This window comes from Cynocephalus volans, chromosome 1 (genome assembly GCF_027409185.1).
Source record: "Cynocephalus volans isolate mCynVol1 chromosome 1, mCynVol1.pri, whole genome shotgun sequence".
Classification (NCBI taxonomy): Eukaryota; Metazoa; Chordata; class Mammalia; order Dermoptera; family Cynocephalidae; genus Cynocephalus; species Cynocephalus volans.
In genome coordinates, this window is record NC_084460.1 from 45,213,848 (window position 1) to 45,241,814 (window position 27,967).

The following is a 27,967-nucleotide window of genomic DNA, read 5'->3' on the forward strand; positions in this document are numbered from 1 at the left end:
GAGAGTTGGAGCTGGCTGAATTGCGTCTCCTCTCTGACTTTCAGATGGACAAAAGGAAAGACCCTTCCTCCGTTGATATCAAGAAAGTGCTGTTAGAAATGAGGAAATTTCGGATGGGACTGATCCAGACGGCGGACCAGCTGCGTTTCTCCTACCTAGCTGTGATCGAAGGTGCCAAATTCATCATGGGAGACTCTTCAGTGCAGGTCAGCATTGCTTTTACTTTAATCCAAGTGTGATTATTTTAAATTTTTTCTTCGAAGGAGGCTGTTAGTTGTAAACATTCATGCTACCAGGCAGCAGAGGAAATAGCTGCCCTTTGTGTTTAAAATAGCTAGAAAGTTGTCGAAATGTTCACCATGTTCCAATTTCTGCCTTTGAAGTGCTCACATAGAGATCATTGATAGGAAGAATAGACTTTATTTTCAGAAGATTTTATCTTACAAGTTTATAGCAGGAGACCCAAAGAAGCCAACAGCCCCTTGCCAAGCCGTCTGTGTGCTCACTTAAATAGGAGTGTATTTCCTGACAAATCAACCCGAAGTGAACATTCATGGGGCTTCCTCTTGCTGCTCTTTCAAGGATCAGTGGAAGGAGCTCTCCCACGAGGACCTGGAACCCCCACCTGAGCATGTCCCCCCACCTCCCCGGCCACCCAAACGAATCCTGGAGCCACACAATGGGAAATGCAAGGAGTTCTTCCCAAACCACCAGTGGGTAAAGGATGAGACAGAGGAGGATAAAGATGGCTTCATCAAGGAAGAAACCAGAACCCTCTTAAATGTCCCTTACCACATGGAAAGGTAATATGAGAGGGTCCTGGCTTGTAGAGGGCAAGGGGAAATGACTTGACTGTTCCAGAAACATGTGTTGGTAGTGGAACCCTGTGGACTCAGCCTCCTCTTGGCATGCAGCACTTCCACATCCTTGGAAAATGGGGCTCCTGGGTCAGAGCTGCTCCTCTCCTGGCTGGAGGAGGCATGAGATTGGGCACAGTGTGACCCTAGGAAATGAATGGCTTCAGTAGGGTTCTAGTGCCACCTGGTGGTGTTCATTAGAATCAGGCTTGGTACAACCAAGTAGCATCTGTCTGCCCAGTGATACGACAGTGCTCTCCCCCAGGCTTCCAGCAGTCCTGAAATGTGATATCCAGTTTCCACCATGTACCTTCAGTCCCCACAGTGGTCCTTTGGGGAACTTAACCTTTTCATGTAGTCTTGATTAAATTAATTACCATTTTGCTTCCTTGCAGTTTGATAAACACTACTGAGTACCTATTAATGTGTATAGAATACTGAGATAACTAGAACATGTACCCTGGTCTATGTTCTAGACTGTCTTCTTGGGAAAGATGCAGACCCAAAGTATAGTGTGATGGGAACCCATGGACAGTGATGTGATAGAGGCACATGTGGAGATAGTCAAGAAAAGCTGCCTGCAGCAGGTGGCACTGCATGGAAGCTTGCAGAATGAATAGGAGTTAGCACAAGCCTGAGACTACTGGTGGCAGTGTCATTGGGTGCCTCCTTTTTTGGGGAAGTTTTAAGATGTGTACACACTTTGATTCAGCAGTTGTATACATCTAGAAATGGATCCTGCAGCAATTCTCAAAGAATTGTGCAAAGATATGTATGGGTAGTTGTGTTTGTTGTGGTATCATTTGTAAAAGTGTAAAATTAGAAAGTAGCTGATAAATCCGGGGATTAGCTAAATCATGCTTTCTCCCTGTGTTGGGATATTCTGCAGCTGCTAAAGAATGAGATCTGGGTGTACCGATGTGGCCAGATATTGGAGTTACAGTAGAAGAGAAAGCAAGTTACACAACAGTGTGTATACCAGTGGGTCCTCCAGCTGAATTGATCCTATCAGTGATCAAATACTCAGGCATCTTGCTGTCCCTACCCTGGCTGTGGGTGCTGCCTGAGGTACCTGGGCAGTGGGCGGTGACCAGTGGACTCCAACTTGAGGTCTGCCCTGCCTGGCTGGCCCTTCCTCCAAGCACAGGGCTGGCTGGCTGGCATGGGTCAATACCACCGTGCTCTGTCTACATATGAGTCGTATTTTCGTAGAATTCCTCCCATAATAATAGCATCCTTGCCATCCATCTTTCCCAGTGTGAGTGACGCATCTCTGCCCCTCTGATTCCTCAGCATGAGTCAAGACACTGAAGTTAGAAGTCGGATTGTTGGGGGAAGTCTCCGAGGCACCCAGGCTGCCCTCCCTGCCAAGGGGGAGCCGTCACCACCCAAAGAGGAGGAGGACCACACACTGACCCACTGGAAGCCCTTCCTGGTCAACATGTGCATGGCCACAGTCCTCACAGCTGGCGCGTACCTCTGCTACAGGGTATGTTTTCATTGACAGACGTGCTGGCGAGACGCGCGCGTGCAGAGAGCACTGGCCGCTAGCCTGGTGTTAGGATTCAGTTCTGTGGCGCATTTGAGCCAGTCTCAGAAGAAACAGATCAAAGGTTTTTAAAGTCTGGAACTATGGAAGGGCTAACAAGAGAACTGAGGATTGATGCACTGGGGTTTTAAGGAGGCCTGTGGTCCCAAGAACATATGAGTCTAATCTCAGGGCCTTAAGCTATTCAGGAATAAGTAGAGAAAATGCCAAATATGTCTCTCTCTCTCTCTTTTTTTGTTCGTTTTGGAAAAAAAAAATAGAATTACAACACATTGTTGTTTTTAACCTTTATGAAAAGCAGCTTTTTGTTATTTCTGGGGAAAAAAAGACTAGGCACTTATGAAACGTACTTGTACCCTTTAGTGGTGTAATCAGATACACAATTTATATTTGATTTCCCAGGGAAAGAATCCCAAACTTATATGAATGTAAACTCCCTTGAAGAGGAGGGTTAGGCCACTGTTGTGCTCGGGCACTCCCTTGGCTGTGTGCACACTGAGCCTGGACAGTGCCTACAGGCTTTCCCATTTTAAGAAGAAAAACAAAAAAGACCATCTCTAGAAAACAGAACCTGGCTTCTGCTTTTGCTCAGGGTGTCCCCTCTAGTTTTCCATCATTCATTTCTCCATCGATCCCTCCTGTGACAGCCATCTCACTCATGCACCAGCCCTCATCACCCCATCCCCACAGATGGGTCAGAGGTTCACTACAGCATGCCCACCAGCATTTCACCCCACTGCTGAGATCCAGAGGAATGATTTCCACTTCGTTTGGCAAATAGGTGCCATTTCAGTAGAAATCCACCCATTAGAAGTGTGTTGCTGTTAAAGTAAGGGAAAGAGAATTAGCCTCAGTCATAGAAATCACCTCCCAAGACTTCTGTCATCATCTTAAATATTTTACTTCTTTCCAGGTAACCATCTTTGAGTGCATCGGATGGTTTAGCCAGATGCCAACAAGTTTTTCCTTAGGGGTGATTTTTGGGGAGGGGGGCTATTATAAAAATAAATCCAAAACCCCCTTCACTCGTGGCTGCCTCAAAGGTTGGAGTTACCAGGGGGTTGGCCGGGGTCATGCATGAGTCAACAGCTCTGCGGGTGTGGGTCTGGGCTCATCTGAAATGTTTGGTTTCATTCCAGTTCCTGTTCAACAGCAACACATAACCTGACCCTCCTCCACTTCACCTCCACCCACTGTCCGCCTCTGCTCGCAGAGCCCGCGCCCGACTAGCAGGCATGCCGTGGTAGGTAAGGGCCGACGGACAGCGTAGAGGGCCGTGCCCCGGATGGACGTTGGTTCTGCACTAAGACCTACCACCCCACCCCCCGGGCTGTGTGTCTCACCCTCATCCTTTTACTTTTCCCCTCCCCTTCCTTCCTCTGAGTACCAAATCCACAACCCATTTTTTGAGGAGAGCAGAGGGGAGCACCGTGCTGTGGTACCAAGGGAAGGTGGCCCATGCCGGTCTCGGGGCTCACCCCCCATGTGCTCCCTCACAGTGCATCCCAGTGCGTCCCAGGCGGAAGGCACACTGACATCCTCCCCATAAGCCACTGTGGCATCTGCATAGAGTTAAGCCTCTCCACTCCATATTTATTTTTAAATTTTTTTCCCCCAAAGGTGTCCATAGTGCACTAGCATTTTCTTAAACCAATAATGTATTAAAATTTTTTGATGTCAGCCTTGCATCAAGGGCTTATCAAAAAGTACAATAATAAATCCTCAGGTAGTACTGGGAACGTAAGCCTTTGCCATGAGCCTGCTGCGTCAGACCAGTACTGGGAAGGAGGACGGTTGTAAGCAGTCATTATTTAGTGATATTGTGGGTAATGTGAGAAGATAGAACAATGGTCTAATATATAATGAACACTTGGGTATTTAATAAGATACACGATGTGAGATTACTTTGTCCCAGTTATTCTCCTCCCCTGTTATCTACTAGAACCTTGTTCTCAATCACCACTTTCCTTGTGTGTATTAGAGTGCATGTAAGGTCTTTTTGTGTCCTGATGAGATACCATGTGCTTGAAATGAGAAACTTAGATTTCTGCCTACTAATGTGCCCCCATGTACAAGTCCAATCTACCTTTGCATGATCTGATCATTATGTGGCTGTGGTTCTTAAGGCTGTTGCTGAAATCATTGCCGTTCAGCAATAGAGTGATGTTCTCCAGTAACAGATATTCGCCTAATTCCTGGCATGACACTCTGGTGACTTCCTGGTGAGACCCGGCCTGTCCTGGTCCAGCTGGGTCACACTGTAACTCAGACATTCCAAGGGTATGGGAAGCCATATTCACACCTCATGCTCTGGATGTTTAGGCAAGCAGGGTCCCCCCACACATTTGGGGTCAGCCTCCACTGTTCCAGGTTCACACTCTTCTTAAGCAGACAGTGATTTGGAAGCAAGGCAACTGTTAGAAACCACACTTCTTAAAACAATCGGGGTGACCGTCCCCTAGAGTCAGCCTGCTGCCGTCTCCGTCTGGGTTGGCCTTGCTGAGAGAGGTGCGTCTGCCCCGCCCTTGAACCCTGTGGGGACTGATGGTGCTCACGACTCTTCCTTCGAGGGGAACTTCAGATCTCCACATTAAGGGGCTTTTTAAACAAGAAACAAAAGGCAGCCATCACTCCGGAGCTGCTCTCTTGCCAGCATTTCACATTTTGCCTTTCACGTGGCAGAAGCCAGTGCAGAGACATTCTGCAGTGGGGACGTTTGAGGTGTTGCCCGCAGAGCCGTGCTGAGGTGTGGGTAAGGTTTAGGTGCCAGGCAGTAAGCATTTTTGAGTTGGGCTTGTTTTTTTTTTTTTTTTTTTAAAGTCCTGTATATGTATGTAGTAGTTTGGGTGTGTATATATAGTAGCATTTCAAAATGGATGTACTGGTTTAACCTCCTATCCTTGGAAAACAGATGGCTCTCCATCTTGTTACGCATATGTTAGAGAGGTAGTGAGCTGCTCTGCTATATGCCTTAAGCCAATATTTACTCATCAGGTCATTATTTTTTATAATGGCCATGGAAAAACCATTTTTACAAAAATAAAAACACGAAAAAAAGCAAGGTGTTTTGGTATAATACCTTTTCAGGTGTGTGTACATGGATGCATGATGGGGTGGGGGTGGGGGGCATCTCAGGGTCTTCTGTGACCTCACAGAACTGTCAAACTGTATAGTTTTCCAACTTGCCACATAAATGATGAGTTTGCATTTTAGTTGCAACAATAAAATTTTTTTTTCTAAAGAACATGGATTTGGGGTGTTTCCCTTTTTTTTGCTTAATGGACCTAAACCAGGATGGGTAACTCCTTTTTCTTTCCATCCCTGCTGATGTGAAACAGATGTTGTCAATCAAATGGGGTTAGAGTTTCCACATCTAGGAATTAAGACAGCTTCCTGGAGTTGTAAGTGCCATTCGGCTGGGAAAACTCCTTACTAGTGAGCTTATTTAACACTGCAGGCCTCAACCCAAAACAAAAAAAAAAAAACACCCACCCTTTGAATGTATGAGGCCTGCTCTTGGATAACTGAACAGATATACAGAAGTTTGAAGAACTGTTCTACCTTCAAAACCATGTCCCTTAGCCAGTTGCCTGTAAAATACAGTGGTTACCACATCTCAGTACATCCCTACAGTCACATTTGATGTAGAATTGACTTAGAAATAAGAATGAGATACAAAAAAATTAGTATAGTCTCTCTTCTGTGTACAAAATTAAACAATGTAAATCCCCCAAAGTGAGTTTTTGACTTTTTGAAGACTTGCAAAATACTGCAAAAAAAAATACAAAAATTGCCTCATATTCTTCAAGGTTTCATGACTGTTTTCAAAGCTGGCTGCAGAGTAAACAGTCCATGCTGTGGCCTCCCAGTAGGGCCCACAGGACTGGGAAACAAATACAGGTTGTGGTCACGTGGCCCAGAAACTCAGATGACAGTGTCACACCCACTGGCCCACTTTGTTTCAGGTATAAAACATGGCATCTAAGCTTTTAAGAAGTAGAATGTCAGCATGAAAAAAATATCTAAATTTATAACTTTGGAACAGATACCAGGTGGGGTCAAAGGCCATACCACAGGGTGTCCACACAGGGAAAGACATGTGGGGAGCCTTCGAGAGCATGTGGAGAATCTCAGGTAGCATCCAGCAGAGCACAGCGCTTGAGGTCACCCTCCTTTACACGTCTGACACCACACACGGTGGGAGTTTCACAGTGGGAGAGAGCACTACAGGACAGCAAGGGTGACTTTCCCCAGTAGGTTGTTTGGAGAAACAACCACTGTGTACTTTTTTGGGTGAAGCGATATACCAATTAAAATAGTTTAATTGAAACTTGAGAAAATTAAACATGAACAAGGCAAATAAATACTAAGTTAAATCAAAAGAAAAACAAAAAACAAAATATGTACAGGAAGTTTAAGGGAGAATGTTTAAGTTACAAAGTTCTCTAATGCCATTGTTGATAGAACACTTAAACCCCAGGTTATCTCTACATTACTAATACAGAGACATCTCAGGACATGGTGTTTTGTTTTACTTTTATGTAGTAGACTTAAATAGGAAACTAATTTTCTTTAAAACAACATGAACTTCAGTGAAATCTTTCTTCAAAACAGCTGATGGATTCTGGAGCAGTTTATTTAATAGACCCTAGGTTGACTTGTTTCACAAGTTGGATTTCATTTTGATTTGTATGGTTTTACTGCCTGTGACACTCAGGCCCCTTGGCTGATGTATCTTCTTTCCTTTGTGCTGTTGAACATTGTGAAAATAAGGTCCTGGGCAGCCGGCTGCTGTCAAGCTCCACTGGCATTTGGGCTGCAGCTCAGGTTAAGAGTGTGGGTCATCGAAACCCTGGCTCTGAGCCTTCCCACCTTCCTCAGCTTACTGAGGTGACAGCCGGCTGCTGTTGAAATGACTTGAGCCACTGCAGTCATTCATTAGCACGGCCAATTGGCTGGCCTGTTGGCCTCCTCAATCCCAGTATTTGTTGAACCAGAAGTGCTGAGCCAGCTGATGTGCAGGGAGACCTCAAGCTCCGCACACTCGTCTTCGAGCCTTTTATTCAGGGCCTCAACTTGCCTGGCCTTCGCCCCTTGGTAGCATGGCTGACTGCCACGCCCAGCCTGGGGAAGGTCAGACTGGTTTCCAAAGCCAAGAGTTGAGTGCTCATTTGTGGCCATGCAGACTTAGAAGTGCTGTGCATCACCTTTTCCTGCTTTTGTACAAAGCCCCACTTGTGCCCTGGGGCTTTGTGAGAGGTCCAGAGCCTCAGGCAACAGGCAGCCTCACACTTCTGGGGAAGCACACGTGCCCCACCCAAAGCTCAGGTGCTATGTTGAGGCTGGGCAGCAGCAAGAAACAGGACACTGGATTTGACCTCATGAGCCCTGGCTTTTTAAAATACTGTGATTTCCACATCTGCCTCCTGGCAAAAGACTTCTCTTTGTTCTGAGCAAAGTTTGTCCATCTTCTCAAAAGCTAAGCGTCCTTTTTCACCTGAAATAACAAGGTAATTCGTCACTGGTTTGTCTCCCACCTCAGTGTTTCCCACTCTGCCAGACCAAGATGGCCTTAGTACTTACTGACATGGGAGTCTCTAGTATCTCTAAATGGGCAGGGGATGGTACAACACCAAGGTCAAGGGTTTGGATCCCCATACCAGCCAGCCGCCAATTGTGGGCAGGGGCAGGAGGCCTTGGGGAGCTACCACCTGGCAACTCGCATGGGCTGAGGTCTTTGCCGCACTCCATCTATGACAGAGTCTGCTGAGTTGTAACCCTGCCTTCTCTGGCTGTCATTCACTGAGGATCATAAATGGAAGTTTAAGAAGACAGTGAAACATCTCCTGCCACCCGAGCCATGAAGGAAACCTGCCTTGGCTAGATGCAGTTAAAGCTGGAGGTTGACTGTGCACCAGGGTTGTTCATGGCGCCATCCCAGGCGCTGTTTTCCCTATTGTGAGAGCTGGGCTTGGCCTCTCTCACATCTAAGGACCCTGGGCACCCCACTGGACTGCACACCACGTGTGACGCTCTACTTTACCAAATGACAGTGTGGTTTCCCGGGCCACTGCACGCACAGCCTCCAGGTCAGACTGGCACAGGCTGACGATCTGATCGATGCTTTCAATGCCCTGTTTGAGGTTAGGAGAGAAAGGGTCCGTTAGGGAATGTTTTAAATAGGAGGTAGGATCCACTTTTATCAGCCCTGCAGGACCAGCCACTTCCTTTTCTTAGGGCTTCCAGGTTTCTTAGGCACTTGTGGCCTCAGATTTGGTAGAAGTGCCTTTGGACTTTGGAAGCCTCTCATCTTTCAGTCCTGACACCTGCTAGCAAGCCAGGCCATTAACAGAACTTGTCTTTGTAGATGCCTTCTGAAAGACCCGAATTGAAAATGAGGAGACCTGCTGCCTTCTGTACCTTTCTACATCCTCCTGGCTCTCTTCCAGGGCAGCCTATGCCAGGAGAATCAGGGCCCGATTCAAACACGTGCCTAGGGCTGTGCTCCTATAGGCCAAGGACTGGCGTGCATCTCAGTGCCCTCTGCTGGGTACCCTGCCCTCTCGCTGGTTTTCTGATTATGACCAGGTGCTCTTCCTAGAATTTCCTGTTGACTCCTTTCCCAGAATGTATAGGGTGAGCAAGTTAGTCTGTGTTGAACTATCATTTAGCAAATGAGCAATGATGTTTTAGAATGAGAATTCCAAACGCAGGTGAGGTTGCGGTAAAGCAAGCATCCCCTCACATCCTCGGGAGTGTAGATGGGTGGGTTCCATCAAAAGTCTCAAAAACGCTCATATTCTCTGGCTCTAGAGTGAAACCTGGAGAGTCTAGCATAAGGAAATAATTCAGAACTCCATGTTTTTTAAAACTTTATGCACAAAGATGCTCATAATAATATTACTTATGATAAAGATGGATGAAAAACCTGCAATGTCTACAATATAAGAGTGGGTGAGTAGGTCAAGTTAAGGTATACATTTGGTAGACCCTTCATAAAGAATTGTAAAGTGCTGCTAGTCTAATACAAAAGTCCTCATTTTGTTCACTGTTTTTAAGCTATGTTTAATATGATCAACGATTTTAAATGCTCATACACAACCACAAACAAAGAAATATACCAAAATGTCAGTGGTAGTTTTCTGTGAAGTACTAGGATGACGGATAACTTTTTTACATCTTTGTATTTTATACTTTTTTTTTTTACAATGATCTTATTCTACTTAAAATTTTTTTTAATTGATCATTTTAAAGCATATAATCCTAGAGCTCAGAAGTGAGGCCCTGGGGCCACCTGCGACTTCACACAGAGCCAGAGCAAATGTTCGCTAAGCCTTGTCACAGAACCTGTGCTGTCAGAGTCCCTGTTGGTGAAGCTGATGACTGCTGCTCTAAAACCACTTGTTCAGGCGGGGTTTTTTTTTTGTTGGCAGTGATTTGTTTTTCCCCTGTTTTGGTCTCAGTGGAATCGTTTTGAGGTTAACTAACATTAACCACGAGCAGCCTTCTCTATCAGTCCCTAGAGAGGAAACACTTGGCTCACCTTGAGCTGTTTGAGTGCCATGCACGCGGCCTGCTGGAGTTCGGTGTCATTCTCGGTCAGGGCACTGGTGTAGAAGAGCACGGCCTAGGGGGTAAGGTGCCAGGAGTGGCGCAGGCGACAGCACGGGGCCAGGGGTCCCAGCTTATCACCCTCCAGATGCTGACCTAAGGCAAGCACTTCCTACCTTTTTCTAAACAAAGTTTAGGATGTGATCTAGTAATCTTTGGGCCAAGTATACACCATCACAAGATGTATACTAGAGTGTTTAATTTATCCCTAAAAAATGATCCCTGGGCTGATGGTAATAAAATGAAAAAAGCTCTTTTTGTCTAATATTTCAGAAACACATTTTTAAACGGCTGTCTGTATTCAATGGTACTTCAGAGTGTTTATGGAAAAATAGAATTAATAATAATACAAATCTTTTCATGAACTTTTTTTTTTTTTTTTTTTTAAAGATGACCGGTAAGGGGATCTTAACCCTTGGCTTGGTGTTGTCAGCACCACGCTCAGCCAGTGAGCCAACCGGCCATCCCTATATGGGATCCGAACCCGTGGCCTTGGTGTTATCAGCACCGCACTCTCCCGAGTGAGCCACGGGCTGGCCCCTTCATGAACTTTTTGAAGAACATTTGTAAAATGCCAAATCAGAGAAATCAGATGTCTGCCTTGGAACAACAAGAATTGAATGTAGGGTGGCCAGTTAGCTCCACTGGTTAGGGTGCAGTGTCATAACACCAAGTCAAGGGTTTGGATCCCTGTACTGGCCAGCCGCAAAAAAAAAAAAAAAAAAAAAAAAGAATTGTACATACAGAGGAAATTCTCTGTAGGCTGAAAACAGGCAAGGCTGTTTTTAAAAGGATTTTTAAAAATTACTTGCTTTTGACACACAACTGTTTACAAGTCAAATAGGATGTCTGGGATTGCTTCAAAATGATATGGGGGGAGTAGATGGCAGAGAACGGGCAGGACTGGCCATGGGTTGATTGTGGTTGGGCTTGCGTGAGGGGTATGTGTGGATTCTGCTGCTCTGCCTACTGTTGTGTGTGTTCAAAAGTCTCGAAATAAAGAAGTTAAAAGCAACCACAAAAGGTATATGTGCGCCAAGAAGGACAGTTAGCAACATAACGAGATTATCTCGCTGGTCCGGAGCTGAGACCAAAGGTGTAGAGGATGGCCTCAATACCATCCTTCCCCAGCCTGCTCAGGGTCTGGTGCCAGGCTGGCTGGTTAGCTCAGCTGGTTAGAACATGGTGTTGATAATACCAAGGTCAAGGGTTTGGATCCCTGTACCAGCCAGCTGCCAAAAAGCGGGGGGGGGGGGGGGGGGGGGGTCTGATGCCTTAAGTATATAATAGTCACAAGACCCAAGAACTGAAAAGGCAGAAGGGTGCAATCTCTTGGTATTTAAGTGGACTGAACACAGTGAACCATTACTGTCCAGCCAGGAATATTAATTGGAAGTAAATGAGGATGACCATCAAAACTAAGAAAAACATTCAACGTGCAGGTGACATCTCACACCAAACAGGTATGTTGCTTTAGAAACATCAAGATGAGTGGGGTGGTATGCTTGCAGTGTGTGGTCACATATGTGCCTCAGGTGGCCCAGCAACCCCAGCCCAGATCCCTTCCAAGTTCATGTTTGGCCTCCCCAGAGCATCCCTAAACCAAAGTATCTCCCAGCGAGTGCAGACCCTGTTCACACTTCTTTGTACTTTTCCTCCCCCCAGCACACCCCTGCGGCCAGGAGGCTGCCACCTGTCCCTGACACCACTGTACCTTTTCCCGGAAGCTTCTGTTCTTGGCTGCGCTGGCCAGGCAAGTGCTGGCTGCCCTGCACACCCGCGGGGGCCCGTCCAGCTGGAGCACTGCCCAGGCTCGTAAGGTCTGGGGCAGGGGCTGGAGCTGGCCCAGCCGCTTCCCCTGCAGCTTCCTGACTGTCTGCACCTGCTGCGTGCAGTGCAGCTCCTCGATGAGCGTTACTGGAAGACAGGGAAGAAGCGGGCCCCAGGGCCCCCTCGATGAGCGTTACTGGAAGACAGGGAAGAAGCGGGCCCCAGGGCCCCCCAGATTGGGGTCGAGCAGTACAGCTGTAGGTTTGTTTGGCCTCTGCCATTAGCCACAGACAAATCCCAGAATAAACAGAACAATCACCAAGGCCCAGTCTAGAGTGGTTTCAAGGGGACCTCCTGGAATCTCTAGGAAGACTTTCTAGCAAGGAATCAAATACACCTGAAAATTAATAAAACCACAGCCCAAACTTCAGGGACCCTGGCCAGCTGAGCATCACTGTCCTACCCAGCTTTGACCTCTGTTCTGTGCTTTTTAAAGTCACCTTCCCTTGGAGCTGATCTCATCAAGCCCATGAGCTGAACGTGGAACTTTATGAAATCTGGATTCTCAAAAGAACAGCTGGAGCAGAAAGATGCAGTGGTTCTGGTTTATGACCTGAGAAAGTGGCTTCTGATGGCAGGGACAGAGCCCTCCATGGATATTCCTTTGCTATACCTGTGTTGCTTTCAGGACCCCTGCCACCCTCCCCAGCCCCTACCTTCCTTGGTGAGCTGGGCGAAGTGCTTCTCCAGGTCGGAGACGCTCTGCTTCTGCAGGTAGCTATGAAACTGGAACCAGGTGATGGTCTGTTCTTCGGGGGGCCCAGCTCCAGCTGCAGGGAGCAGCCCACAGCAGCTGACCACCTGCTCCAGGAGCCTGCGGCACACTGGCCAGACAGAGAGGGCCGTGAGGAGAAGCCCAAGGGCCACAGTCTCGGGCTTCTCAGCTGGGCAAAGCCTGGTCAGTTAGTTCTGGTGGCAAGTGGGCAGGGGTCCGTCACTGGAGAGCAGTGTGCTCCAGCTGAGTAAGGCAGGCTCGCCCCACACCGCACCTGAATCTGAATCCTGGAGGCAGGGCCTGGGAATATGCATGCCACTGCGTTCACCCTTCACTTGCTCAACAGAGAAGAATGCTACAGCTCTGCATTCTGGGGAAGAGTCCAGCCAGCATTTCAAGACGGCTTTTTTGGGCCTTGCCTGCCTACCTCCTCATTAGGTTCTTTCTTTACCCCTTAGGCTCTGATGGGAGGCATGGCATGTATCCCCAGAAAATGCACCAACCCCTAATGTTTGCCTGCAGCTTCAGGGTGTCACAGACTGCCCAGGAGTCCGTCTGTGGAGGCCCTTTCTCTCCCTGGTGAAAGGATGAAGACTTGTAATCGAGTTGATTGACATCCCCTGTGCACTGGGAGGGGAAGGACGCTACCTATCTCCAGTTGTCCTGGGTATTTCCCTCTGACTCTGTGCAGGAACGTTTTCTTGAGCTGGTTCAGTAGAGTCGTGGCGGGGCAGGACAGGACCCTGCCAGGCCCTGTGCACCCTCGCCACAGCTTCAGGCACCCCTTCCTCCGCGTGGCCTGTGGAATGACTGAAAACCCAGGTTCAGAAACCTGAATGGCAGGTGGGAAGAGCAAGTGACAGGAGCCCAAAGATTTCCCTCCACTAGGCCCTGGGAGCTCAGGGATATTAGGGACGGTGTGGCTAAGTGCAGGGTCCCTTCCCTATATTCCCACGTGACACAGAATGAGCAGCTTTGGCTCTGAGCACCCACTGGGCTACCAGCTGCAGTCCTCACAACTCTGGGAGGAGCTACTGTCACCAGCCCTCCTTATGGTCAGGAAACCTGAGCTTCCCAGAGGGGAGGGTCCATGGGGGCTGGAGGCAGAACTGGGATCACAGTTTCTGTATCTGAGTACTGGCTTTGTGCCTTGAATGTGGCCTGGGACTACCTCACCGAACCCTATGCAGTGCACTCCTGTTATACAGATGGAGAGGCCAAGGCTCACAGAGGTGAATCATCTGCCCAGGGTCACACAGCTGACCAAAGAGCACATGGTGCCAACTCCCAAGTCTGCCCTGCCTCCACCCCATAGTGTGTGTCTCTGGTCCCAGCTCAGCCACTGCCCCCACTGTGGGCTCCAGTTAACTTTGGGTGTCCAGAAGGGAGACAAGGCTCCCTGGGCTTTGATCCCCATCGTTGTGTGCCATTCACACGAGCAGCCTGGAGTGGTGGGCAGTTACTCACTCTCTTCAATGCTTGCCGCCTTGCTGACCTTCTCAAAATCAAGGACAGAAAGCGTCTCCAGAACTTGCTTTTGCTGCGCTGCTTCTTCCAGAAGGCATTCCTGGACCATCCTTGACAAATTAGGGGAGGCCAGTTTCTGGGAAGCAGCCCACAATGCTCTAGGTTACCATGGAATGCACTCTGAGGTCAGCCATCATGACTATGGCCCCCACCTGCCCTGTGCCCATCGCTTCTGTCCCAGTGGTAGCTCCCTGACTGTCACCTGGGGATTCCCCCTTCACCAAGGTGGCAGCACTAATAGGATGCAAGTTGAGCTGCCAGGGCCACCTTTGCCACCAGAAGGGGCCAGCCTGCCTGAAAGTGAAGTCAACCCACACTGAAGAGAGAGAGAGGAGAGTCCCAGTCATGATGGCATTTGAACCCCTGGATCCAGCTAGGCCTGAAGCCCACCTCTGAGCCTTTCAATACCATAAGCCGATACATTTTCCTTTTGCTTGAGCCAGTTTGGATTGCGGTTGTGGCATCTACAAATGGAAGAGTCACAGCCACAGCTTTTGGTTCAGGACTTGGGCTACATAAGAGCCACATCCCTATTCATCCAGACCTTGGAACACATCTTCTACAGAGACTGCCTCAATCTCATCACCTCTCGCCCCTCACTGTGCTTCCCATCACCTTTAAGGTCAGCCCTTTGCAAAGAGGACTCCCAACCTGTAGCTTGGCCCCCCAGCAAGTCCCCCAGTCTGGGTCCACAGCCACCTGCAGCAGGGCTTTGCAGACTTGGAGGTGGACTGTGAGCAGCACGTCCAGCTCCGGGGCACCGGCTGTGAGCTCCCTGGATGATGCTCTCAATGATGGCAGTGGGGGCGGGGTCCTGTCCTTTCTGAGTTGGAATGAGAAGAACTGGGTGACCATTCTGGTTAACAGTTTAGCTTTCTCTGCAGGTAGAGGAAACCGCCCCTCCCCGGAGAAATCCAGATCAGGGAGGCCAACTCCAGGTCCCGGGGAGATGGAGTTAAACTGAGAGAAAAGGGAAAGGAGTACAAGGTGGCAACAACTCAGAATAGGTGCTGGGATGGTGTGGGCTCCAGGGCTGGAGTGGGAGAAACAGCTTTCCAGGGTGTCCCATTAGGAGTCAGAAGCCTGAGTTTCAAGCCAATCCCAGCTCCATGACTCTGGACAAGACTGCCTCCCCAGGCCTCAGTTTACTTATCTGTAAAGTGGGGACAGGAATCCCATGCTCAGGGCCATGAGGGGCAAGTGAAATACTGCTGGCAGGAGTGCCTCACACCATGTCCTCTCCATGGTTGAGGCTGAGCCTGGGGACCGACTGGCTTTCAGCAGTTCAGAAAGTGACACCTGAATGTGGGCTCAAGATGCCCTCCCTCCCCATGGGATTATGAGAGTAGAGGAGAAGGATTGTAGACTGTATGCTCTTCTGTGCTGCTGAGATTTGGGTGCAGGAGAAGCCCTTGTGACCTTTGTGATTGGGGCAGGGGGCAGGTGGGGCTACTGGACTGAGAAGAAAGGTGTGTCGTGGGCGTGGGCCGGTCAGTGGTACAGAGGGAACAGAGAGCATTGGTTACTGCTGCATGGTGGTTATGTACCCAAAGAGGTTCCACTGTGTACTCTACCATTATTTTTACAGATTTAAAAAACAAAAAAACAAAAAAAAACAAAAAAAAAGCTCATTCCTTGGAGCAGAAAGCTCAGCGCCAGGGTGGGGTATTCACTTTCTCTTAGTGGCCGCTAAGGACCTCTTGTGCCAAACAGTGGACATGTGGGGATGGGCGGGGAGCAAAATAAATCAATATGAGTATGAATTGGGCCAAGGTCAATGGGAGAAATAGACCAGGAGGCCGGTGGGAAGCATGGAGCCAATATAACCTGAATGGGGTGCACTCACCCGGGGCCCTGGGATCCCCTGAGCAGGGACAACTCGTCTGGGGTGAAGTCTGAGTTGAGGAAGGCGAAGCTCTCCAGGATGCACTCCATCAGGCTCTCAGCAGACGCGTTCTCCTGCTGGGCTCTGCGTGGCTGTGGATGGAGCAGCCAGGCCTGAAGACAGTGCCGGGCCCCACCCCACCAGGACACTGGTCAGGGCCTCAAATTCAGGCCTCAACAGTGTCCTGGTCACAAGCACAATCCCCGCCACTGACCCAAGTTGGGGTAGTTACCGGCACAGGGCATGGCATTCTCCAAGGTACCTCCTGAATGACCTGTGACAAGGTAGCAAATCTCAAGGGAGACAGATCTCAAAAGCCTCACCTGGGCCCCAAACATGCATGGAGACAGAGCAAATTACAGGAATGAGTGATCGGTCCAGATAGGGGCTATGGAAAGCAGGATAGCAGGTGACTCCCCAAAGAGGGGGAGCTGCTGCCCTGCTCCAGCTGACACCTGTCACTTGGGAATGTGAGACCAGTATTGCCAGATCAGTCAGTTTTGTAAGAAAATCCAGAGACCTGTGTTTTTATGGGAAACTACCCAGTTTTTAAATATCTGCAACACATTTCAAATCGTTTTCAAAATATGGTGTAGGTCAGGCCAAACACCTCCTCAGGATGCTCAAAAGCTGCGAGGTAAGCCTGTGGATTCCAAGTCTTTCTTCTCCAAGGGAAATGTGGAAGGAAGGGAGCTTCTAGTCAGCCCCCAACAGGGGAGGGGGAGAGTGTTGGAGCCATGCCCCTGCCTCTGTCAAGTCATCAGAGCCTCCCAGTGGTGGCCCCCTTTCTGGAGATTTCTGTCTTTTGGTCCCTGACCCAGGTTGACTCCAGGGCTGGTTCCTGTCCCCATCCCCAGCACACCCAATCCTTGTCCCATACAAAAGTTAGGCCCAAAAACAAAACCTTGAGCAACAAGAGAATAATGGGCTAGTTGTGGAAATTTCATTTCCTGATAGAACAAAAATGTATGTACTATATATGTATAAATGTGCGCATATATATATATATTCACATACATACATATAGTCTGTTCTCATTATTCAAGGTAGTTATGTTCTATAAAGTGAAGCAAAAAACTGAATTAGAAAATACTGAACCATGACTCCTAGGAGAAATCCTGGGTTAGGTTCCTACAAACCCCTGGTCACAGCATTTTCATCAAGCAGTCAATACAGAAACTTGTATGTGTGTTTCTGGTTAAAGACACCTTGTTTAATATATAGTGTCGATTCATTAACTGAACTCACAGCCAGCAGCACTAGACCTCATGCCTGAACGAAGCTCATCTAACACACTGATTTTCTCTCTAAGGTCCATCACAGCCTTGTTGTGCTTAGGAACACTCACCAGCACTGACACACTGTGCTTGGAAGGCATCTAAACAGTGAAGCCGTCAACCAAAAGCACAAAAATTTGAAAAACATGGCACTGAATAGAACGTGAGAAGGACACTTGCAGGATGAGAGCTGAAGCAAGAAGGCAGAGAGTTCAAACTCGGCAGGGAAGGTGCACATTGGGCAAGTCATATTTTTCGCCACTCTATACTTCCCCCCAAATGACTGCAGAAGCACCTCGGGTATTGATTTGGGGGTTCCAAATAAATTTTAGCCAGCAGGTGAATTCGAAAATACAAGATCCATGAATAAGGAGTATCAACTGTGTGTATGTCTGTATACAGATAAACACACGAGGGAAGTTTGTGGAAAAATAGAATTAAAATATGGATCTTTTCATGAACTTTTTGAAGTACCCTGGTGTGTGTGTGCGTATATATATATGTCTGTGTGTATATATACACACACACACATGTATTTACACATAAGTGTGTGTAATTCCTCTTTAGAAAGTTCAACTAAAACTGTGTAGTCATTTTTATTGTTCTGACTTGGTTTGCCAAAGTAAAAAGTTCCTCAGAGATCTTTAAAATTATTGCATTATTATGGTTTTAAGATTTTTATGTAAAGTGGGTGTAACTTTTCTTTTTTTTTTTTTTTTTTTTTTGTCTTTTTCGTGACCGGCACTCAGCCAGTAAGTGCACCGGCCATTCCTATATAGGATCCGAACCCGCGGCGGGAGCTGTCGCCGTGCTCCCAGCGCCGCACTCTCCCAAGTGCGCCACGGGCTCGGCCCGTGGGTGTAACTTTTCAATGTGACAGAAATTGTGTGCATGCTGACTCAAACTGTTACCTGAAAAGCCTGTTAAAAAGTACAAAGAGGTGCTGGCCAGTTAGCTTAGTTGGTGAGAGTGTGGTGCTATAACACCAAGGTCAAGGGTTTGGATCTCCATACCATCTAGCCACCAAAAACAAAATAAAAAGTACAAAAAATCATTTCTTAAATTTTTTTCTTGAAGTTTTCAGGTAGTAAAAAAAATATATGTATAACAAAAAAGAAAAGAAAAAAAAGAAATTTTCAGGTAGGCCTTTTAAAGACCATAGCAGTGCTAAACAGTGAACTTTTTTTTTAAGTTGCTGGATATAAAATGAGAAATCAAACTTTCTTTCCCCTGTGCTGATTTGTAATATTGAGTGAGAATAAGGATAAAACAACTGAAGCTAATTTTTGAAGAGAGCTTTTAAACTGGTTCAGTGCCGATGGGTGTCTTACACAAAAGAGAGTGGTTTCATAAATGGATGTATCAATAGGTGCTGGTGTTACACATTTTATTTTATGTGCATTTAAACTTATGTAGACAAAAAAGTGGAATAGAATCTACCCAGGCCAGCACCTCTGAGAGCCACTTGAGCCCTCCCGTGAACGGAGAGTAGCCCCTGGTGTGAGCCCTGTCGAGGAGAAGGTTTAATGTGGGGTGTGTGGATGAGGCAGGCAGGAGGCTGCATGGGGCTGTTCACGGAGCCAGCTCTGGCCTTAAGAACACTCCAAGTTTGGTTCTTAATGCCAAGCCACAGCCCTACCTGCTCTGGTCAGAAGATGCGAGAAGGGACCAGGTTCTGGCTGGACATGGAGCAAGTTATTCACTGTGAGCCCCAGCTTCCTCTAACAATCCTCAGCCCCATGAGGGCTGTCCTGACAGATGAGGACACCAAGACCCAGAGAGACATCTCCCACCCAGATCACACCGAGGTAAGGCCAGGATGCCAGCACAGGCTGGCTGTCCTCAGAGTCCACTCGCAGTTGTCACACCATCAGCAGAGCAGGGCCTTTGCCCAGTGAAGGGTGGGCATACCTTCAGCCGGTCCCTGAGGCTGAGGACCTGGTACTCCAGCTCCCGGAGCTGGGGCTGGGCGGGGTCCATGGACCTCAGTAACTCCAGGACCTCCTGCAGAGGCCTCTCGAGGGCCAAGCCAGGCCCATCTGTTCCGTCCCTGGTTTCTCCTTCATCCTGGCCTTTCTCACTATTTGGGATTGTGCAGCTGCGGAATGGGAAGCCCTGGGGTAGGTTGGGGCTCTCTACTCCCAAGTTTCTCCAGCCGGGCTGCTCCACAAATGAGCCTTCCACCAGGTGGGCCATGTCTGGCAGAAGGCCCGGGGACGGGGGCTCCTCCTGGGCCTCCTCTTCAATGGAGGCATTGAGGCCAAGTGCCAAGGGCAAGAACCCCACATCCGAGGTGGAGGCTGATGTGCTGGTCTCGGTGTCTCGGGGGTCCTCAGAACTGAAAGAGTCCATCTCAGGCAGCTCCTGACTCCGGCTCCACAGGCTGGAACCCCGAAGGTCGCTGTTGGACAGGTAGCTGAGGATGGAGGTGGCCCTTGGCCCACCTAGCAGCAAGGCCTCCTGTGCTGGCTGCTGCAGGACAGACTGGAGAGGGGGACACTGCATCAGCCTCACCAGACACTCTAGGGACCAAGGCGAGACCCCCAGAGGGACTCCCTCCACAGACACCTGCTCTGCATACCCACATTCTTGGGATGACAGGTCTGCCATGGCGACCAGCATCCCAGGGGTGCTGACAGGACCATCACCTCTGCCGCTATCCCCCATCCTTAGTCTTCTCACTCATTCCTCCCAGCCTCGCAGCCTCGCTCTTCTCACGCCCTCCAGGCTCATTCACACATTCCTTCCCCACGACCTTTGCACTTACTCCTCTCTGCATAGAACATTCTTCCTCATATGCCTTCATGACTTGTGCCTCACCTCCTCAGGGCCTTACTCAGATGTCACCTTTCCTGGGAACTCTTCTCCAGACTCCCTGTTTTAAGTGGCATCTCTCACCTTGCTCAGCAGTTCCCTCCCCTTCCTGATCTACTACCTCCCATGGTCTGCATGCCCTGCAGGCTGGCTGTGCACTTCTCTGATTCAGATGTCTATTTCCCCCATAGAATTTCAGCCGCCTGAGGGCATAATCCTCACCTGGCCTAGATCAGAGCCTGGTGTATAGTTTTGAATGAGTGAAGTGAACAAATGAATGAGCGACCTCTCTCTCTCTCTCACACACACACACAGGTGTTTGTTACCATAGAACAGCAGCAGCTGTCATTAAGCATTCTCTTTTCCTGCCCTGCTCCAAAGGCCTTCATATAATACCTCATTAACCCTCACCACACCCCGTGAGGGCCTCAAGGGTGACAGGAGGTTTGCCCAGCTCAGTGTCACCCTGCCCCTGGGCTGGACAGGATGTCTTTGTTTTTGTCTCTGTTCTTGGGGCTCATTGAGAATGAGCCTGGCGCCACCCCACCTACACAACAGCCACCAGGCACGTGCCAGTGCCCAGCCACAGCTGAGGGGCACCAAGCTCCCTGGGACCCCAGGACCCTCGCTGGGGCACCTGCTTTGAAGAGATACTCGCACTCATGTAAAATGACATGTGTACAAAGTTATTTACTGCTTTCTTGTTGGTAATAGCAAAAAACTGGAAACAACCTCTATGTCTTGTTAAATAAAGTACGATACAGCCGAATGCGTACGACTGTACCGTGTAAACAGAGAATGAGGAGGCCTCTGGGGAGTGACGGAGGCCAATCCAAATACATCATTAGCTTAAGAAGACCGCTGCGGAACAAAAGGCAGAGGAGAATGCACATCTGCTTGTGGCTGGCATAGGGCGGGCCTCTGGAGAAATACAGAAGAAATTGACAACAGTAGTTGGCTCTAAGGAGGGGATCCAGATCCCTGGAGATCACCGGAAAGAGATGTTTTACTGTATACTGTCAAGTAATACTGCTAGAGCCACATATTAAGTTTAAAACAAGGAAAATGAGGCCAAGGCCATGGCTGGAGTACAGAACCATCCAGAGAGCCCCGTTCCAGTCACCCAGGAAAACCAGCCAAACCCAGGACCAATTCCAGAGCCCCCAGAATGAGGCCAGCAGCAGAAGAAGAAAAAGCACAGAAGAACACCTAGGATAACCCCAAAGGGAGGCTGAACGCATCACTTGCTACATTTGGGGGTGCCAGGCTGTGCAGCCCAGCCCCCACTTGCTGCCCCCATCCCAGTTTGGCCACAACATCCTTGCCCCCAGGGAGGAGGCTCACTCACCAGGTAGTATCTCTCCCGGAAGCTGGGGGTGCTCGGGGGTGTCCAGTTGTACAGGGATCCCTTCCTGCTGCCCACAGAAAACTTGCCCATGGGGCTGGCTGACACCAGGAGGCTCTCAGTATCAAACGGGCTGGAGGAGAGAGAACAGAAGGGCAGTTGTCATCGGTGCCCAGGAGACCACCTCAGGCTCAAATGGGATCCAGGGACTCTGTGGTTACAGAGCAGTTGTCTTCATCTCAAAAACAATAACAGGTGAGCAAGTGTGTGTGCAAGGAGCTCTACTAAACTCGTTACACAAATCCTTCTTTCAACCCTCATGACAACCTTCTGTGGCCAAGAAAATTATTTATAGAGGAAGATATGAAGGCTCTGAGAGACAAGTAACTTGCTTAGACAGTGTCACAACCAACAACAAGGGACACAGCTGAATTGACATGCAGATTTCTCTCACCCCAGAGCCTTAGAGATCATCTAAACATGATGCTTACTCTGCTTACTGTGCTTGGAGGACTTAAGAGGGAGTGGAGGCTTGGGGAGGGCCAGACCTTGCCCACAGTCACAGGCGCGGCCCACTGGACACTAGAACCCATGGTCTCAACCCCCTTGGAAACCTTGCTCAGCCTCCCGCCGCCCTGAGGGCCCCTAGCCAGATGGCGAAGGATGGCAATTGGCCACCACACATGAGTGACACTCCCCCCCCCCCCTTAGAAGCCCCTTCTAGAAGCTCAGCAGACCAGCAGTGGACACTCACTTCTGCCATTTTCTGGGTAAAACATGTTGGATCCCTCACTTGTAAAATGAGTTCCCTTATAGAAGGACATCTATGTTGAACATGCACAGGTAAGGGTGGGAATCCAAGCTGAATGTGGGAAAGCAACATGGCAAGTGATGCATGGCCTGGCCCTCCCCAGCCCTGCCCTTGCAGCAGCCAGATCCTGGAGACCCTCCCTGCCTCACAAAACCTGCTCGCCTGGCTCTGGGCCCAGCCTGACCACGAGGGCCTGAAGCTCAGAGGCAATGCAGGTGCCTCCTTGTGAGCTTTCCTCCCCTCCTGGGGCACCTGCAGGACCAGCAGGGCTCCTGGGTCCTTGGAGTTGCCTGGCTGAGGGTTGGACGGTGCTGAGATGCCTGCCCTGTTCACTTGGGGGGTTCCCCAGTCAGAGATGTTCTCAGCCCCACTAGACAGATGAGGACCCTGGGGCTGCGGTGGCTACTCGCCTGAGTCAGACCCCCAGGCTCAGACACCCACCCCAAGGAGAAAGGTGGAGACCAGCCCCAAGTGGTCAGAGCAAGCACAGAACAGAGGAAGTGCCTTTCATCTCACCACACCTGCCCTAGGACTTAAGAGGGAGCCCCTGGAAACACGAGGTTTTGTCTGGAAGAAAGCACTGCTGCCAACAAACAAGTACCTGAAATGTGGTGCAGGACAGATAGCCCCACTGGGCAGAGGTGTTCCCATAAGTCTTGTGGGTCTGCGGCCCAGAAAGGGCTCAAGGTGACCACTCAGCCCTGTGACCGGTGGATGGCAGGGGTCAGCCAGGAACAAGGTGGCAGGAGTGGCTGGGGGACCCTCCTGGCAAAGGCCAGCCTCCTCCAAGGAGCAAAGCCCAGGAGGCCAGCAGGACTTTAAGAGCCACTCTCCAGAAGTGAGGACAGAATTGAAACTCAGAGGGGCGGGCGGGCAGGGTCCGCAAGAAGGCCTAGGCCCTGGCCTGTCTGTCTGACGGGAGGGCAGCTGAGGTGAGGACCAGGGAGGGCAGGGATGCCCACAGAGCACCCTGGAGCGGGGGCCAGGCCCCATGTGGTCAGACCTCTGGTGCTGGGAGACTGGTGAGGCCACAGCCTCCCTGCTGGGCCGGGGCGGGACTGTGGGGGTGGCAGCATCTGGGCAGGAGCTAGTCCCAACTCACTTCCACAGCACCTCCAGCTGCAGCTTGATGGTGCCCAGCTCTGTGATGTCCACCACGATGACCTGTGGCCGCGTCGTGAAGAAGTCAGCAATGTCACACGTCACGGTGCCCACCACCAGCGAGCTCAGGCCCCGCATCTCTGTCACCTGGGGGAGGGGACTGGAGGGTGGTGTCTGGCCGAGCACCCAGGGCACCCTGGCCCTTCCCCAGGCCCACTTCTACCTTGATGTCGAAGTTCTCGTGCAGGGTGGGGATGAAGGCCTTCTCCTCCTCATCCCAGGTCTGACTGTCATCCGACTCGATCCGGCCCTTCAGCTTCCAGCGCTGGCGGCCCAGGCGCATGAGCACCTGTGGGCAAAGCCCAAGAAGAGGTGCATCGGCCACCCCTGTGGGTGCCCACTCCATGCCTGCCTGGGGCCCTCCCTGCCAGACAGAACCCCAACTGGGACCCTAGTTCCCAGAACCTCCCATCCCCCAAAGGCCTGGCTGGGACCCTGATGACTGACTCCAGAGGGTGGCCATACCTCATACTGGTCTCCGGGACACAGGCGTGCGTAGCCCACCAAGCCTGGAACACAGAAACCAGCTAATCTTGCTTCGGTCCTCTGGTCCTGCCTGGGGATCACAGGCCCTCACTGGGGGACCCCCCACTGCGTGTGGGCATTAGCTTCGGGGGAGGGATAAGCCATCATGATTGACAATGGACAGGACGGTGCCTGGGCCCTCACACCCAAGGCTCAGAAAGGGTTGGGACTTGCCTAAGGTCCTGTGTCACATGAGTGCAAAAGCGAGGGCTGGGCCCAGACACCCCCGCCCTCAACAAAAGTCTTAGGGTCCCCAAAGAGGCCTGACACCCCACCCAAACTGGCTTCTGCCACCCACTCTCAGTCCTGTTACCTTTCATCCTGACATGGAACTCTCCCAGGTGTACCTCCAGGGCCCCCTCAATGAGCCACATGTCCTGCAAAGCCCCAACAAGGTGGCTCAGCAGCCTGCTTCCAGAGCCAGGCCATGGGAGGAAAGGGGGTCACTCCCCATCCCTGCATCCAGACAGAGGCTGGTGGGCAGAGAGAGATGCTCCTTGGGGACCAGAAGCCTCCCCCAGACTAGGCTAGACCCTCACTGCCTCTGCCCACGGCCCACCTCGGTGCACTCGTGCAGGCTGCGGCCCAGCTCCTGCAGGCTGTCGCGGGAGGCGCGGCTCGGTGGGCACCTGGAGAAGGCCCGCTGCATGTTGCAGGCACCCTCACGCAGGCGGGACTGGATGCAGTAGCCCTCATAGAGTTCGTCCACCTGCGGCGGGCACACAGGTGTTCCTACCCCTTAGTGAGGGCAGCGCCCACACCTGCCTGGCCACTCCTCCACCTCTGGGAGAGGCCGTCCCTGAGCTAACATTCCTCCAGCCCAGCCCCTGGCGGCAGTCACCACCCTGCACTGTCACACTCATAGCACTGGTCCCCTGCACCCCATAGAATGTGAGTCCACAGGGGGGACCACGTCTGTCTCATGCCCTTCATCCCCCAGCACCTGGCAGCCACTGGCACACAGTCGGTGCACAATAAAAACTAGTGAAATAGATGAATGAATACATAACTTCCTCCCTCTCAGCCTGACTTCAATTGTAAAACAGGGGAGGTTGGTCTGTGATAGATATCCTGCCTACCCAGTGGGCTACTGATCATGAAGCATGATCATGAAAGGGTTTGCAGACTGTAAAGCTTAACGGATTTGCTATGCAGTCTCAGGCAGATCCTTGTTCTCTGGGCCTCTACTTTCCCATCTGTACAATGGGGTGGTTGGACTTAACCTTCCTAAGCCCTCTAAGATGAGGTCTTTTGGTACAAATCAAGGGTAGAGCCCCAGTCTGGGGGAGCCCCAGCCATCAGCACCCTCACTGCCGCCTCAGGGCTGAGCCCCTGCAGTCCTTCAACTGGCCCAAGGCCAGGGGTCCTCTGTCGTGACCCGCCACCTCCCTCACCCCTGTTCATCCTCAGCTTTCTCTAGCACTCCGGCACCAGTACCTTACTCCTGTTCAGAGGGAGCCTCCCCAGCTCCTGCTAACCCAGCTGAGGACCCATCCCCACCCTGTGACACCCGGGCACCGGCTGACCTTGCTGATGTGAAATTCCATCTTCCTAATGTGTCTTTCCACAGAGCGTGTTTGCTTCTCCCAGGAAAAGAGAACATGCTTTCAAAGTAGCCTGGGCCAGCTCCGCCAGCCCTGCCACCCTCCTCCAGGTCCTAACACAGGGAACTGGGTCAATGCCAGGCCAACCCCTCCCCATCCTTGTAAAATGGGAGGAAACCCAGTTATTCAGCCTGAGGACAGCCAGGCCAATGGGATGTGGCCAGGCCCAGCCCACCTTGGTTACGATGTGTGTGCAGAAGGAGAAGTTTCACTCACCTTGTCCAGGTCATAATAGAAAGCCTGTGGGGGAGAAAAGGAGGGAGGGAGAAGGTGTTAGTGTCCTCCCAGATGCTCCTCCAAGGCCCATAACGCTACATCCCAGGGGCTCCTAGGCTCAGAGGATGAAAAGCTAGTGCCTGCAGCTAACCCTGCTCTGTCCTCTCGGGTCTGCAGCCAGCGAGCTGTTGTCCAGGCCAAGGAGAAAGAGTGATTAGACACATGTCCTGGGATAAGGCAGTTCTAGGTCTGCTATTTTTCAGCTATGTGTCTTGGGCAAGTTACCCAACCTCTCTGAGCCTGCACTTCCTCATATCTAAATGGGGTATCGATAGCACCTACCCTATACGGTTGCTGTGAGGAGTGAGGGACACAGTAGGCACTCAGCAAAATGGGGACCATTGTGATTTGATTGTTTAAGAGATGACTTCAGCCATGAGCAGAAGAACTTGAGAGTGGGAGGCTTGGAGAGGCAGCGGTGGCCCTTAGGAAATGGCGCATTCCCGAGGCCATCCATGCTGGGGCCAGGGTGCAGCCAGTGGAAAGGCTTTATGGTCAGGGGTAGGCAGACCTTGCTATGAAGGGCCAGATAGTAAATATTTTAGGCTTCCAGGCCCTCTAGTCTTTGTTGTGACTTCACAAGTCTGTCATTGTAGCATGACAGCAGCTGTGAACAGGTATGGCCAATAAACTGTATTTACAAAACAGACTTGTCTCCTGATTAGAGTTGCTGTGTCAGCCTGGAGGGATTTCCGTGAGGTTGGAGATCCACTGAGTAGGAAAAGTAAGATGTCGAGAATACATAAATTATGATTCCCTTTTTATAAGACACCAATGAACCCAAAACTTTTATATTTACTTACATGATTATGTGACCAGGGAGAAAAATATGAAAGGATGAATATGAGATTGTCCTCGAGGGTTAAACAGGGTGGGATGGGGAAGATTTGGGGAGGGATAATTAATTGAAAGAGAAAGAAGGATGAAATAAACCCCTCAAAAGTCTACATTTTCCCATGTATGTATTCATGTGAAACAGTGCATGTGAGATCATGAAATTAAAAATGTATTTAAGATATAAAGAAATAGGATGATCCCAAGCTTTTGAAAAGAAGAGCGCATGCACAGCAACTTCCTGGAAACTGATGTCTTGTTTAAATGAGAACCAGCAGCACAAGGGAAGCAGGACCCTGCATCTGTCATCTTGCTGTGTGGCCCCCAAGCAGTGACCCTTCCCTGGCCTTGGCGTGCCCATCTATGAAATGGGAGCAGCTAAAACATACACGGATGTACATACTCGCCTACCTCAAAGTTGCTTCTAGAACTGAGAGAATGGGGCTCTGTGGTGTGGGAACCTCTGCACACATACGTGAGGGGAGGGGGTTGGACTGGGAACGGGGTAGATCTTGGCAGCATCTCCTCCCACGATCTGTGCTGGCTGCCATCGACAGCCCACCAAGGGCGAGGTGTAGTGGCGATTCCCAGGCCTGTCCCTTCCCGAGTCGGCTGGCACACCCATGAGGCTGGGACCCCTGCATCTCCTACCCAGCCGACTCGCAAGAGCCAGAATATAGAAGTATCTGGAAGCTATTTTGATAGAAAAATTAATCTCCCTCTCCCTCCGCCCCCTGCCATTTTTCTACTCCCTCACTCAAGCTGGTGGCCTGCTCTGCACTTCGGTGCTTTGGAGGACGGATGCTGGAATACACTGGCTGGGAGGAGCATCCTACAAGCAACCAAGTCACATCCACTAAGGATAGGTGGGTTTTCCCATGGCAGCAGGGGGTTACAGAAGAGGAGGCTGGGAAGGACTTCCCAGACTAGAAAGAAAGATCCTCCCAGCTGCAGGGATGGAGGTTCCTGAGCAGTGGGATTCTGACAGTGTTACTAGAGAAAATACAGAACACCAAGTTAAGATTTAAATTTCTGATCAACAAGGGGCTGGAAATAAATTTCCAATAAACAATGAATTTTTTTTAGTGTTAAGTATATCCCAAGGATCGCATGGAATACACTTATATTAAAAAAGTTATTCGTTGTCTGAAAAATCAAATTTAACTGGGCATCCTATTTTTTTTGTTTTTGGCTTTGTTTTTTTGCTAAATCTGATGTTGCTGAGGGGGAGGTAAAAACCCAGAGCAGGTGGGCCTTGGGCTACACAGGGTCCAGGGCCAGCCTCCAAGACACTTGCCCGCGTGATGGCAGGAAAACTACCGAGTGGCTGGACGTGGGATAAACAC

General features: G+C 50.1%; 2 protein-coding genes across 2 annotated transcripts in view; one reads left to right on the top strand and one right to left on the bottom strand.

Annotated features, from left to right (window-relative positions):
• The window catches only part of PTPN1 (protein tyrosine phosphatase non-receptor type 1), a 61,316-nt gene extending 55,666 nt beyond the window's left edge, over positions 1-5,650 (top strand). The window contains exons 7-10 of the mRNA XM_063101137.1: positions 45-206; positions 583-803; positions 2,151-2,346; positions 3,546-5,650. Of these exons, the coding sequence (XP_062957207.1) occupies positions 45-206; positions 583-803; positions 2,151-2,346; positions 3,546-3,569 (603 nt within the window). The 3' untranslated portion in view covers positions 3,570-5,650. The remainder of the gene's footprint in view (positions 1-44; positions 207-582; positions 804-2,150; positions 2,347-3,545) is intronic.
• Positions 5,651-7,802: 2,152 nt separating this feature from the next.
• The window catches only part of RIPOR3 (RIPOR family member 3), a 33,053-nt gene continuing 12,888 nt past the window's right edge, over positions 7,803-27,967 (bottom strand). The window contains exons 4-21 of the mRNA XM_063077507.1: positions 25,728-25,751; positions 25,434-25,487; positions 24,467-24,616; positions 24,221-24,284; positions 23,848-23,891; positions 23,546-23,671; positions 23,324-23,469; positions 21,414-21,543; positions 19,163-19,735; positions 15,936-16,066; positions 14,789-14,912; positions 14,030-14,165; positions 13,211-13,372; positions 12,504-12,671; positions 11,732-11,934; positions 9,950-10,033; positions 8,450-8,540; positions 7,803-7,903 (exon numbers count right to left, since the gene is read on the bottom strand). Of these exons, the coding sequence (XP_062933577.1) occupies positions 7,803-7,903; positions 8,450-8,540; positions 9,950-10,033; positions 11,732-11,934; positions 12,504-12,671; positions 13,211-13,372; positions 14,030-14,165; positions 14,789-14,912; positions 15,936-16,066; positions 19,163-19,735; positions 21,414-21,543; positions 23,324-23,469; positions 23,546-23,671; positions 23,848-23,891; positions 24,221-24,284; positions 24,467-24,616; positions 25,434-25,487; positions 25,728-25,751 (2,511 nt within the window). The remainder of the gene's footprint in view (positions 7,904-8,449; positions 8,541-9,949; positions 10,034-11,731; positions 11,935-12,503; positions 12,672-13,210; positions 13,373-14,029; positions 14,166-14,788; positions 14,913-15,935; positions 16,067-19,162; positions 19,736-21,413; positions 21,544-23,323; positions 23,470-23,545; positions 23,672-23,847; positions 23,892-24,220; positions 24,285-24,466; positions 24,617-25,433; positions 25,488-25,727; positions 25,752-27,967) is intronic.